The sequence below is a fragment of the Lynx rufus genome, unplaced genomic scaffold (genome assembly GCF_022079265.1).
Source record: "Lynx rufus isolate CCGP_SWC_20201006 ecotype Redwood Valley unplaced genomic scaffold, mLynRuf1.p SCAF_16, whole genome shotgun sequence".
Taxonomy (NCBI): Eukaryota; Metazoa; Chordata; class Mammalia; order Carnivora; family Felidae; genus Lynx; species Lynx rufus.
Genome location: NW_025814830.1, coordinates 30,116,864 through 30,130,600, shown reverse-complemented (window position 1 = coordinate 30,130,600; position 13,737 = coordinate 30,116,864). Strand labels below are relative to the sequence as shown.

Below are 13,737 nucleotides of genomic sequence, written 5' to 3'. Positions count from 1 at the left end.
GGTCTAGGGATGCAGCGGGATGCCCTAGGACCAGCTCTCAGGGCTCATCCCTCAGGGCAGGTCCCCAGCAGGGGAGCAATAAAGTGGACGCTCCACAACCCGTGGGGGACACAACTGGTGAAGGCAGTTGCCGGCAGAAATGTGTACGTATATGCAGGTCTGTGCACGGATAGGTATGTGCTTATGCTTGCGTGTATGCATGTTTGTGCACAGGTGTGTGTGATCATACACCTGCATGCGCACTGTGAACCCCCCTGCATATCCTACGCTCTGCCGTGTGCTAAGTTCTTCTATGAGTTCTCACTTCCTCCCCAGGAACATTGTTGGCCCTCAATGTTTTGTTTCCGCACGACGCTGTGTAAGTAGAAGGTGCTAAGAAACACCCACAGAACTGAACAGCGTTCAATGCACCTGCCCACCCATAGAGGTCAAAGGGCTCTCCCCGCAACTGCTCCTGACTGTGCTGAAGAAAGAAACGTCTTGAGCATTATGGGCTATTTGGAATTTCTTGCTTGGAAGGAGGTACTGGTCCTTTCTCTCCTTGCATCCAGCCTTTCTAGGCAACTGGGGTGAAGCAGAGTGGAAGAAGGGATCTTCCAGGTCCCCAGCTGATATGGTGAAAATAGGGAATTTACTCTGGAAAGTGCTCAGAAACATAGAATTTTGTTCCTGGCTTGACCATGTCGTCTTTGTGTAACTTGGGTGGGTCCCAGCCTTCCCCTGGCCTCCCTGGCTCTCATGGCAGGGGGCTGGCTGGCTGCTTTGTGCCTCTTATGTCTGCCCTTACCGTCTCCATGGCCCCAAGTGCTCAGCAGCGGCACCTCCAGGTCCAGCGGCACGTCAAGTTCCATGCACACACAGTGGATGAACGCCTGCCAAGTGGCCTGACCCTGAGTGTGCAGTCTGTTGAGCTGTAGCATGACACCCTGCGTGGCATCCTCGGCCTTGTTCCTGGAGCTCAGGTCCATCTTGGGGAGGAAGAACTTCACCTTGGCATTTAGCCATTGTGGGTCTTTGCTGAGCAGCCTCACGAGCAAGCTCCACAGGTTCTTGGTGCCCAGTTGGAGGCTAACGGGGTCCATGAGAAGCTGGCCCTGCAGGGATAGGATAGGCAGGTGAACTGTGGAGCAGGTAAGTTGGGGGAGAGGTGAGCTGGGGGCAGGTGAGTTGGAGGACAGATGAGCGGGGGTGGGGAGGCAGGTGAGTTGGAGGACAGGTGAGTGGGGGTGGGGGGCAGGTGAGTTGGAGGACAGGTGAGCGGGGGTGGGGGGCAGGTGAGTTGGAGGACAGGTGAGCGGGGGTGGGGGGACAGGTGAGTTGGAGGACAGGTGAGCAGGGGTGGGGGGGCGGGGGGTGGGAAGGCAGGTGAGTTGGAGGACAGGTGAGTGGGGAGGCAGGTGAGTTGGAGGACAGGTGAGAGGGGGGTGGGGGGGCAGGTGAGTTGGAGGACAGGTGAGCGGGGGTGGGGGGGACAGGTGAGTTGGAGGACAGGTGAGCTGGGAGACAGGTGAATAGGAGGACAATTCAGCCGGAAGGAAGCCAAAGAGGGTAGTCAAGAACCACCTCCCATATCTGGGGGGCAGTAAATAGGCAGACAAGTGGCTTCTTCATGGAGTCTCAATGCCTGCGCCCAGGGATTGGTCCCAGACAGCAGTTTGCTTCTTTTCCTCATCCCCCAATTATCTGTGCCTGTGTCCTGGCTCTGCAATGGTCCAGTTTATCTCCTGCAGATGGTTCCCGAGGATGCTTTATTTTTTTCTTGTTTCCATGGACCTGTTTGTGCTGCTCTCTGTCTGAGCTAAGCTCACGGCAGAGACAACTAGTTGTCCTCCAAAATCTGTTCTCCCCTTCTTCCTTAGGACCAGAACCCCTGAATATTTCCTGGTCATCTGGAATAGACCTTATTTCCCAGCCTCCCTTGCATTTAGAATTAGCCATCTTACTAAGTTTTGGCCAATGGGATATAGATGGAAGTGTTGTACATCTTTCTCTGTTTCTTCCTATTGCTTGGAATGTCAGCATGATGGCTGAACTTTGGGCAGCCATATTGGATCATGAGGTAGAAGCCAGTGCAGAGAAGGTGTAAGGTAAGCCTTTCCACCTGTCCTGAATGTCTCTTACATGACAAGGAAATACACGTCTATTTAAAGCACTATTTTTTAGGGCTTTTTGCTGCTCAGTGAAATTGAATCCAATCTAACACAAACCATCGCTCTCTCTCTAAGCAACTTCTCCTTTTCTAAACTGGCACTCTCAACCTGCTGGTAGGAATACCAATATAAGGTCAGGGGCACTTACATAGCAAAGCTTAAAAAATATGCAGTCCCTTTGATTCGGCAAATCTGTTCCTAGCACTCTAACCTTAGGATATCATTATAGGCGTGCATAAAATTTTTAATTGCAAAGCTGTTCGCCTCAAGACTTTTTATATACATAAAATTGGAAACAACATTAGTTGTTAACTAATTAGTTAACTAATTGGTGGTCCATGATACAGTGGAAAATGCTGTAACATTTCCAGATGAACTTTCTGGCATTATTTCCTTAACAACAGTAGCAAACACTTAGAAAGCACATACTATGTTCTAAGTGCTTTATGTGTCTCATATAATCCCCACATCTATGGAGACCCCACTTCTGAGAAGAGTGGGAGGCTCACCCAGGAGCAGCCTTAGCAACTCCCAGAGGCTGGGGCACAGGACTATGTGTCCTGAGGTTCAGACGGCAGCTGTTCCCTTGAGTCCCACCCACCAGAGGCCTCTGGGCACGTGTCCCCAGTCTCCTCTGGTCATACCTTGGCAACTGGACTGATGGCAATAGATCCTCTCTCAGACACAGAGCTTCAGAATTCATGAAACATGCTCACATCCATGGGGCAGGCAGGGATCACCATCCCCACTGAACAGACGGGAAGACTGAGGCCAAGGAGGGGAAAGGATGTACCCAAAGTCATACTGAAAGTCCATGGCAGAGCCAGGCTCAGAATTGAGATTTATCGCCTGTCAGATCAGTACATTTCTGAGGCCTTGGAGCCCTAGATGGCACCAGACAAGTCCCCGGACTTTGTGTGATCTTCGTAAGAGGATGTGGTTATGGCCCAGGGCGCAGCTTCTTTTCCGGGCTACAGTGTTCAAAGTCCATGATGTCCATAAAGAAATCAGCCAGGACAACGAGGCGTCAGGCGGAAGTGAGGTGCGCCTGGACGGTATCATTTCTGTGGAAGTCCTTTCATCTTCAAATGTGTCCTCCTGCCGGTCTGACACAACGCCTTTATCTCTAGCATTCGTGCTCGATCCCCTCGGGGTACAGCATCAAGCTCTTTAAGGGTAACCATCCCTGGGAGAAAGAGCACATTACATTATGGTTGGTCATTGAGATTTCTATGAAAATAGCCTTGGAGACAGAGGATTATAGTAGAAAGATCTTCAGCCCCAAAGTTAGGAGACAAGCATTCTTGACCCGGCTCTGTACCTAATTCTCTGTGGTCAGCATTAGGGCCGTTCACAGATATTCTCTTTCTCCTCTTTCTAGGCCCTTGGAAGGATTGCACTTCCCTGCTCTCTTGACATCAGGTATGGCCACAACACTTGCTTTGGCCAATGAAATATGCTGAAGAATGACACATGTCATGCCTGTGCAGAAGTTTTAAGAGCCAGGGCGTGATTCACCATGCTCTCTCTTTTCCTCTACCACAGGGACCAGCAGTATTCCAGATCTTGGCTGCTCCTTTAGCCTGGGTCCAGCAAGAGGATTATGCGGAACAGAGGTCCCAGTTGATTGAGGATAGACAAGAAGTAGGATCAGGAAGTAAGCTTTTGTTGTCATAAGCCACCAGGACATTGGTGGTTGTTTGTTATTGGCCTATGCTAGCTGATACACTCATAGCATAGCCTTGAGCGAGTCTATTCTCTATCTGGGCCTCAGTCACATCATCTATAAGGTGGGTAAATCAGATGCCGTCTCAAGGCCCTTCCTGATTTTCTGTGTCTCATGACTTTCACTCTCAAGCTGAATGGTGGCTAAGGGTAGGCTTGTTATATCAGGGGCAGCCCAGAGAGGTAAACCTGGGTAATCTGGGTAGGGAGCAGCTGGTAGGGAGTAGTAGGGGAGTGAGGGAGTGGGTGGGAGGGTAAGAGAGGGGGCAAAGGGTAGAGGTCACCTACTTGGCTTCCTGGTTCATCCTAGACGCTCGAGGGTGTCCGCAGAGATGGTCTCATGAGTACCTGGGCCAAGTCTTGTGCTATGAGCTGATTTTCAGATTGTTTCCATAGGGCAGGCTGCTAAAGAGAGGAGACAGGGTGCTCTCCTCAATGTTCCAGATCCCAAGAGGAATGCTGTTTGGAAGGCACCAGCCCTTACCCCTCCTCTGGAGACATCTCTGAGGTAGGTGTTCGATCCAGAAGAGTCCCCTTGCCCTCATGCACCGATCTTGTTCTTCCCCAACCACGGCGCCTCTTGTCCCTGGATTGTGTATAGCCCGACCCTCTCTGGCGTCACCTCCTACCACATGTGGCCCAGAGGCTGCCCCTCTTCCTCCTCCAACTTGGACATTCACCTCACAGTGACTTGTGGCATCAGAGTGTGCCCTTCAAATCCAGCAGACTTATGACAGCCAATTCATTTGGACGAGAAAGGAAGAATCCTCACGACAGATGCCAATTTCCTTTCCCAGTAAAACTCCCAAAAGGGTATGATTTGCGGTTTTCTTTCTCATTACATTTGATGTATTTTTTTAGGCGGTTGCGAGTACACCTTCCTCTTCATGAGAAAACCCAGAGGCACGGCCCGCTGCCTCAGCAGGAACACAATGAAATGACACTCTGGCGCACATGCCTAAGAGACGCTGTCTAACAATAGAGGATGGGCAAGAAGAAAGGTGGCTGAGAAGTACATGGAAGAAAGCAAGCAAGGCAGAAGATGAGTGTGTGCCCTGACCGTGTGTCTATGAAGTGAGGACTGTAACTTACCAAGCCCCAGGGCTTTAGGTAAACCCACATAAATATGGCGCCCTCTCACATAACAAAGGTAAGTAACAGAGGGGCGCCTGGGTGGCTGAGTCAGTTGAGCTTCCGACTTCAGCTCATGTCATGAGCTCATGGGTTCGTGAGTTTGAGCCCTGCATGGGGCTCCCTGCTGTCGACAGAGCCTGCTTTGGAGCCTGGGTCCCCCATCCCCGCACCCCCGCCTCTGTCCCTCCTCTGCTCATTCTGTCTCTCTCTCAAAAATAAATAAACTTAAAAAAATCTTTGAAAAAAAAAAAAGGTAACTAGACAGGTTTGTGTTCCCCCCACACCCCATTTATACGTTAAAGCCCAAATTCCAAGTGTGACTGTATTTGGAGGCAGGGCCTTTGGTTCTTGGGTCATGAGGACGGAGCCCTCATGATGGGTTCAGAGAGCTTCCAAGAAGAGGCAGGGGAAAGCCTGCTTCCTCTCTGGTCCCTGACACACGAGGATACAAGGACAGGGTGGCTATCTACAAAGGAAGAGTGGCTTCACCAGATATTGGATCTGCTGGCACCTTGATCTTGGGACTTCCCAGTCTCCAGAGCCATGAGAAATAAATGTGTGTCGTGTAAGCCACCCAGCCTGGGGTGTTCGGTTATAGCAGCCTGAAATGACTAAGACAAACCTGGCTGTGACCAGAGAAAGTAAAAGAAAAAAAAAAAAAAAAACCTCTCTAAGTAAATATGTAGATTTAAGGCAGAACCACTTAAATTACAGCAGGATACTTTGGATAGCTTGATAAAATTACAATAACAGTCATTTAGAGAAAAAAGGGCAGACACGACAAGTGTTCATATGCCTTAAATATTTCATAATAAGTATTTCGTAATAAACATATTAGATAAAACAAGAAAAAAATGAAGGCAATTATATCAAAGACTATTTGTTGGGAGAGGCAGGCAATAATGGGGAGGCTTCCAACCATCGTAAAACATCTTATAAAGCACCGATCATTAACACTTTATGGAACGGTATTAAAAATAGAAAAAAACTGGCCACAGGAATGGAATCAAATTAGCTTCACACTCACTTAAAACTCACCAGCGAATCAATGGTATGAAGAGAAGACATATGGAAAAACACATAGTATTAACACACACGGTAATACAAGTGGTTTAAATTTAAGGAATTATTTTTGTAATTAAGTAATTAAGTTAAAGTGCTCTGTATGGAAACCAGCTGCAATTTCTCACACCCCCTCCCCCCGAATGGCCATAACGAACGAAAGGACCATACAAGCGTCTGTGAAGATAAGGAGACATGGGAAGTTTATATGCTGCTGGCGGGGACGTGAAATGGAGCACATCCACTTTTTGGAAAAGTGTGGCAGGTCCTTAAAATGTTACCCCCGAGAGTTACCACATAACCCAGCAATTCCACTCCCAGATCTCCCTCCAGCAGACACGAAAACAGACGTTTGCACAAAAACGTGTGAACAAATGTTTGTTATCCGTAACAGCCCAACAGCGAAAGCCACGCAAATGTCCAAAAGCTTACAAACGGAGAAGCAAAATATAGTACATCTACACAGTGCAATGTGATTCGGCAACGAAAAGGAGCAAAGTACGGACACATGCTACGAGGAGGAACCATAAAAATGTTACGCCAAGGGAAAAAAGCTCCAAAGTATATCCTTATAAGTAAATTCAAATGTGTGTGTATCTGCATACACAGAGACCCACTCTAGGCCTATACAACAAACTGGTGACAGGACTATGTCCGGGGAGGGGACGTGGAGAACACAGGCAGAGGAGAACCCTTAACGCTGTACTCTTTCGGACCACTTTGACATTCAAACTTTAAAAACAATTTTTTTTAATGTTTATGTTTGAGAGAGAGAGACAGAGCGTGAGCAGGGGAGAGAGGGGCAGAGAGAGAGAGAGCAGGAGACACAGAATCCAAAGCAGGCTCTAGGGTCTGAGCTGTCAGCACAGAGCCCGATGTGGGGCTCAAACTCATGAACCTGAGCTGAAGTCAGACACTTAACTGACTGAGCCACCCAGGTGCCCCTCAAACTTTTTAATAGGCACATTTTTACAAACAAACAAACAAACAAACAAAACCGTAAAGACATTTACATTAAAAATGAGAGTAGACATTTCCCCAATGTGTAAGGAAGATAAATACATGGTGATAAATGGGCCAAGAAATTATCAGTGTTGGCTCATAGAAATGGCAGTTCCCTCCATTATGTTAAATAATAAAACTAAAATAGAGGTAGGAAGGCAAGCAAAAAGGATAAACACGTGCATTAAGTATGACAGAGAGAGGCTAAACATTCAAATCAAAAAGTAATTCATACATATGGAGGACATATTTTCTTCTACATGTTAGTTGAACGTTTGCATGTGTGTTATGGGGACCAAACGCCACGTTCGATGGAAAGAACTGAACATTCAGCGCAAAGAATATGGGCTCAGTGCCAGGCAAGGGCCTTTCGGCCTCAGCGGTTTCAATTCTCACAACTACGCCTCTTGGATGTCCTGTATGCATTTTAAAATGTCCCCCGCTCCCAATGGCAATCCTGGCCTCACTGTCCCCCTCCCACACTGCCTGCGTGCACCACCACTGTCCCCAGGTCAGTGAAGGGCGGCCTCCTGTTTCTTCGAGCTCAGGCCAAAGATGGGAACCTGGCACCACCATTTCTCACCTGGATTCCTGCACCAGCAGACCTGGTGCCTCTCCTCCCTGCCCCGACATCCTCCACGGAGGGCCTGGGTATCACTGTCACACTGTGACCCAAGGCAGGTGCCTCCGGCACACAGAGCCGCCCCCCTGACCCCAAGTGAAAGCCAGAGTCCTTTTCAATGCTGTTCAAATTGTTTGAACGGTTAAAAAAAAAAATCAAACTTGACAACTTAAAATTTTCATTTGACACTTATTTTTTATTAACTTTTGGAACTTTATGTTTTCGTGAGAAAACTGCATTTTGCCAAGAATGTTCAAACTTTAATAGAGCACACAGTTGCAGATGATATCTTCCTATACTTAGAAATTTGCATCTTTCACATTTAATTTAGTTTATTTTGCTTTGTCTTTTTCTCCTTATTAGATGGGCCAGCAGCTGCTATCTCTTATGTTTAAAAAGAGAAAACACACTTTCATGTTCATTTATTAATTCTGTAGAATTTTTCCTTTTTTCCTTTTATAATTTTTTAATCTCCTGACTTATCTTCCCTGATTTACTGAGAGTGTTCCTTGTTAAGCTTATGAGTCAGTTTATTGTTTAAATCAGTTCTAGTCTTTTAATTTAAAAAAAAATAATAAGAGAGAACACTTTTGGCAAATTTCCATAAATTTATGTCAAGTTTATATCAAATTTATATCACGTTACTAGTAGATTATAATTTTAAACTGAGTCTTTTAATAGAGGGATGAGATATTTTTTAAACCTTTGCCATTAATTTTTTTTTTTTACTGTACCGTGCAAAGAATAAGTTCTATGCAATTTCTGCTTTAGGGAAATATGTTGAAATTTTCCTTTTTTGCTTGGCATATGACAAATTTTAAAATATTCCATGACATTTAAAAAGTTATTCTTTTTCAATAAATATGGATTTCTGTCCCTCGAATTATGCCAAAATAAAGTCTAAATGAGGCCAAAATTTAAATGTAAGAAGTTAAACCATAAAGGTACTAGGAGACTACAAGTATTCAATTTATAACAACTCATGAAGCTCTTGTTGAATTTCCTGCATTTTTTCCTATGTGCTAGATTTGACAACAAAGAACTTAAAATTTTTTAAGTGCTGGAGAAACACATGCGGAAAAGCCTATCGACATAATTTCGGAGTAGAGAGGGTCTAGGGTCTGACACCATAAAAGAAAAATGGAATGAAATTGATCAGATACAAATTAGAATTTTTGTATTGCCAAAGAACATGGCAAATAAAGTGATAAGAGAAATGAAAACCTGGAAAAAATATCCGCAAGTTATCAAAGATTGAATGTTTTTAATATATCAAGAGTTACTGCAAATCAATAAGAAAAAAGTCCAATGCAGCTGACAGAACAGTGGGCAAAGAACACGAACAGTTTGCCGTAAAGGAAATACAAAGAGTTCTTGAGCATTTATGAGAAGATGTTTGACTTCACAGGAAATGAAAGAGATACATGCTAAAACTACAACAGACATACCATTTTCTAGCTCTGAGATGGTCAAACTATAGAGCTGGCAAGGTTGTGAATTAACAGGCATTTTGATGCACTGCTAGTGGGAGCATGTACGAATACAACTTTATCTATGGAAACTTCAAATGTCACATAACCATACCTAGCAATTCCATGCTCAGGCACTTAGCTCGCAGATATATTCGTAATGTGCAAAATAACTTATGTTCGGGAATACTTAATGTGCCCTTGTTTATAACCGTAAAAGTTTAGAAAAAAAAAAAAAACCCTAACTGTGCATTGAAAAGAAACTGGTTAATCCATACAACAATGCAGTTCCATGCAGCCATTAAGAGGGAAGAGGCTGAGGGATGTGGGATGACACGGAACAGCATTCATATCACGCGTGCACATTCCTGTGGCCAGAGCTATCTCTAACACTCAGCTCTGGTCTGGCCTCGTTTCTGTCTGAACCTCCTATCAGCTTCCCAACACCTCTCAGATAAAGTCACAGCATGTTAATATGCCTGCCCCAGAGTAGGTACACGTCAGGCCACCAGGAAAGGTTCAAAGTATGAATAAATAAATTGTCCCTCCCCACCTGGTTGCTGGCCACCTCCTGGCCCTCTCACGCACCTGCCACCCTGCCCATGGGCAGCGCTCACAGCCCCACCTCCCCATCTTCCTGCTTGGATCACATGACTTCCTCTCCCTGCGGTGCCCCTTCCTGTCTCTTCTCACCTGTGCAACTCCTCCTCCTGTTCTCTTCTCCAGAAAGTCTTCCCGTCTGCCCTCCGAGACCTTGTCATGCCCCCGCCCCCTGCCACTGGCCTTCACCCCTTAGCGCTCTCTTCTTTCTCCTCCACAGCAGATCTTGTGCCCTGTCATTTTCTCTTGGCCCACCTGCTTCCCTCTGCGTGTTGGTGATACCTTGAGGGCAGGGGCAGTGCCTGATTCCAGATAAGAGCAGACACCTTGCACCAGGGCCCTGGATCTGAGTCTCTACTAGTTGCCAGTTATATGACTTTGGTAAGGTTACTTAAGTCTCTTGCTGCCTCAGTTTCTCCATCTGTAAAATGGGGATGTTGTAGATCAGGCTTCTAGAAGCGGAGCTCAAGACAAGAGGGGCTCCTGCAAAAGTTATGTATTGAGAGGGTAAGGGAAGTCTTGCTTCAGCCTAACACGTGGGGTGGGACGGGGTGGGGGGAGCTCTGGAATGTGAACGATGCCACAGAGTCTGTCCTGTTAAGAGGCAAGGAGGCTGGGTCATTACACCCCCATATCAGTCAGTCATTGGCTATGGGTCATACCCACGGTGTGGGGGAGGGAGGCATCTCTGTATGAAGTAATTCCTGTTAGCCAACGGCAACCCTTCCAGAAGGGTGCTGATGTTGGTGGCCTGGGACCACAGTGGATGGGGGATGGGTGCACTGGCTGGCTAGGGGCAAAGCAGGTGAGTGAGAGGGAACACCAACAGTGTCTGTGATGGGCATCCTAATATCTACCAGGCAAGGTTGTTGGGAGACGAAGCAGGCAAACTCCCTGACATGGCTTCCGGCCCACTAGACAGGCTCGAGACATGTTAGCTATGATTACAACCGCGTTGTTGTTGTTTCCTCCATAGCCCCAGCCTGTAGCAAGGGTCCAAAGAAGGAAGGGAGGGACAGCAAAGAGGACACAGCTTGAGTCTGAAGCTTCTGAGCCATGTTCCTTTGGCTTCTTCCCTCTTCCTGACTCCCCAGGCATGGATTACGGGGGAGCACCCAGAAGGCTGGGTAGAAAAGGGAAATGGGGGCTGACGGGTCCACTGGCTTGTTGGGTCCCGTCTCCTTGTCTCTACCAGAAGGTCTCCCACCTGCCTTCCCTGTTCCCAGGGCTGGTGGGAAGGGTCAGGCCAAGGAGAAGGACCCATGGGAGGCCAGAAGCCTCGTCCACAGAGCACCGGCAGGCCTGGGTTCTGCCCCTGGGCCCGGGTGGGAGAAGAGAGGACAGAAGGGGGAGGCTGAGGATGGCCAGTGAGGAGAGAGGGACAGAGGTAAAAAAGGGTTTGGGTTTAACCTCAGCCCCAAAAAGGCCATGGTTGGTGGGGTCATATGAAAGGCACCCTCTGTCAGGACAGAAACCTTAGACACTTGAACAGAAATATCCCGCAAGTGAGAAAGAAAAATGCCGCTGAAGTTGGCTTCTCAGGACTGAGTGGACAGTCAGGCCTGGGGACCCTGGGATGGACCCGACCCACAGAGGCCCTCAAGCACTCTCAGAATGCCCAATGCCAAGCCCTGAAAGAAGTAACGAGATCTGGGCCTCTGCCTTCCCTGAAGGGTGGCTGGTTACAGTCTAAGGCTTCAGAGGATGTCTGAGCGTGGGTGCATGACCCAGTGACCCAGACTGACCCAGTGGGCTCTTTCTAGAAGGCCGATGCAGCCCCACCCTAGGAATGGCCCTCTTTTCACTGGAGGGTTCCCTGGGGGGACACCTTCAGAAAGATGTTAGCAGAAGGGGCAGCCGGGTGGCTCAGTCAGTTGGGCATCTGACTTAGGCTCAGGTCATGATCTTGAAGTTCATGAGTTTGAGCCCTGCAGCGGGCTCTGTGCTGACAGCTCAGAGCCTGGAGCCCGCTTCGGATTCTGTGTCTCCCTCTCTCTCTGCTCCTCCCCGACTTGCGTGCGCGTACTTGCTCTCTCCCTCTCAGAAATAAACATTAAAATAAATAAAGATGTTGGCAGCCATTTCCTCCCTCAACCACAAAAGCCAGTGGAGCAGACAAGAGGGGTCCTTGACACAGGACCCTTGTGGGGGGGATGAGGACGTGGGGGTGACTGTTCCTTTGAAAACCACCATCTTCATTATCCTCACAATGTCAGGCTCCTCCAGGACTTAAACTCAGTTACAGGCCTTTATTGATGCAGAAACTGAGGCTCCCAGCAGTGAGGGGATCTTCCCAGGCCACTTCTAGAGAGCGGGCAGGTGAACAAAGGTCTCCTGGCCTTGCAGCCCCTCTAGGGGGTGGGGTGCACGGGTGCGGGGTGGGGAGGGATCCAGAGAGGGTGGAGCAGCCCAAGCCTACACCCTGGGCCTCAGGCCTGGGTGGTACCTGTCCCAAATCCAATGAGGCCTCTCTCTTCTCCTCACTGCAAACTGGGGAATCTGGGTCCCAGCCCGTATCACTAGGCTTTAAGTCACCTCCTTCACCCCTACCACCTTCCTGCTCAAAAGGCTTGAGCTCTCCTCTGGGATCGGGGTGCCCTAGAGCCAGCAGGGGACCTTGCCTCTCCCACTCAGCCCTGGCAGCTTGGGCCCAGCACCCACATGAAGTGGCTGGTGACGCCTCCATGAGGCTTTTACCCAACATGTTCCTGGGCCTCCAGAAGGCTCTCCTGGGATCTGTCAGGTCACGTCAGGAGTCCACCAATTTGTTTGCACGTTAGAATAATGGGGGGGGGTGCTTTCAAAAATTCCAAAGGGCCACACCCTGGGCCAATAACAGCATCGTCTCTAGGGGTGGAACATCAGCATCGGTACTTCTGGAAGTTCCCCATGTGATTCTCATGTGCTGACAAGCTTGGGAACTAATATTCTAGGCACGATGACACCAGTTCTCCACTCCCAGCTGGGGGAGACTGGTTCTGTGTTCCCTTGCACTTGGCACCCTGCTTCTCCAGTAAACCAGACCCAAGTGATTCTTGCCCTCTGAAAGGTTGGGGACAGGAAAGCCACCAAGACAGCCGTATTTAGACGAAACCCTGTGGGTATCCCCCAATGACTAACACTTCCGCCTCCAGCCTGTTCCTTGGCAGGCTCTGTGGCTCTCCCAGCTGCTCTCACACAGGCCCAGGCTCAGCACAGTTCCACCAAACTGGAAAGGAAGCCAAGGTCTGGAAATCCCCTCTTTGTCTCCAACCATCCTTTGGTGAGAATCCCAAAGGAATTTAGTTTCGGGATTTCTGCGGGACAAAGTCAGTCAGAGAAGGGGAAATACCATAGGATCTCACTCACACATGGAGTTAAAAAAAAAAAAAAAAAAAAAAAAAAAAAAAAAAAAAACCTAGCCAGCCAGCCAACCAACCAACCAACCAAACAAAAGATCCAGAGAACAGATTAGTTGCCAAGGAGTGCTGGTGGGGGTGGGCAAAATGGGTGAAGGAAATCAAAAGGTACCGACTTTTGGTTATAAAATAAACACATCACGAGGATATAATACACAGCAGGATGACTACAGTTCATAATATTCTATTGCATATTTGAAAATCATTAAGAGACCGATCTTCAAAGTCCTCAACACAAGAAAAAAAATTTTCTGTAACTATGGGAGGGATGGATGTCACTTATTGTGGACATCATTTTGCAATATATATCAATATTGAATCATTAAGTTGTCCACCTGAAACTAATATAATGTCCTATGTTAATTATACCTCAGTGAAAAACGGACAATTTTTAAATAAATGGGTGAAATAAAACCTATCCAGAGACTTTTTACTAACTGAAGCACCATACTACCTTCAACGAATGGTCTTCTTTCCAAAGGAAATTCCCATTTCCATAGATCTTTATTATTTTTCTGCTTACAAAAAATAACCAGTTACTTAAGAAGCCTAAACATTCCAAAAATAAAACTTAA

General features: G+C 47.6%; 1 protein-coding gene across 13 annotated transcripts in view; it reads right to left on the bottom strand.

Annotated features, from left to right (window-relative positions):
- Positions 1–13,737, bottom strand: part of NLRC5 (NLR family CARD domain containing 5) — an 86,720-nt gene that overhangs the window by 57,296 nt on the left and 15,687 nt on the right. For 11 of the 13 annotated variants that reach the window (XM_047078439.1, XM_047078441.1, XM_047078450.1 and 8 more), the window contains exons 2-4: positions 4,164–4,280; positions 2,795–3,336; positions 788–1,094 (exon numbers count right to left, since the gene is read on the bottom strand). In XM_047078439.1, coding sequence (XP_046934395.1) covers positions 788–1,082 — 295 coding nt within the window. In that variant the 5' untranslated portion in view covers positions 1,083–1,094; positions 2,795–3,336; positions 4,164–4,280. Of the gene's footprint in view, positions 1–787; positions 1,099–2,794; positions 3,337–4,163; positions 4,281–13,737 lie in introns of those variants that run through there. The other 2 variants (XM_047078440.1, XM_047078451.1) reach the window with 2 other exon arrangements.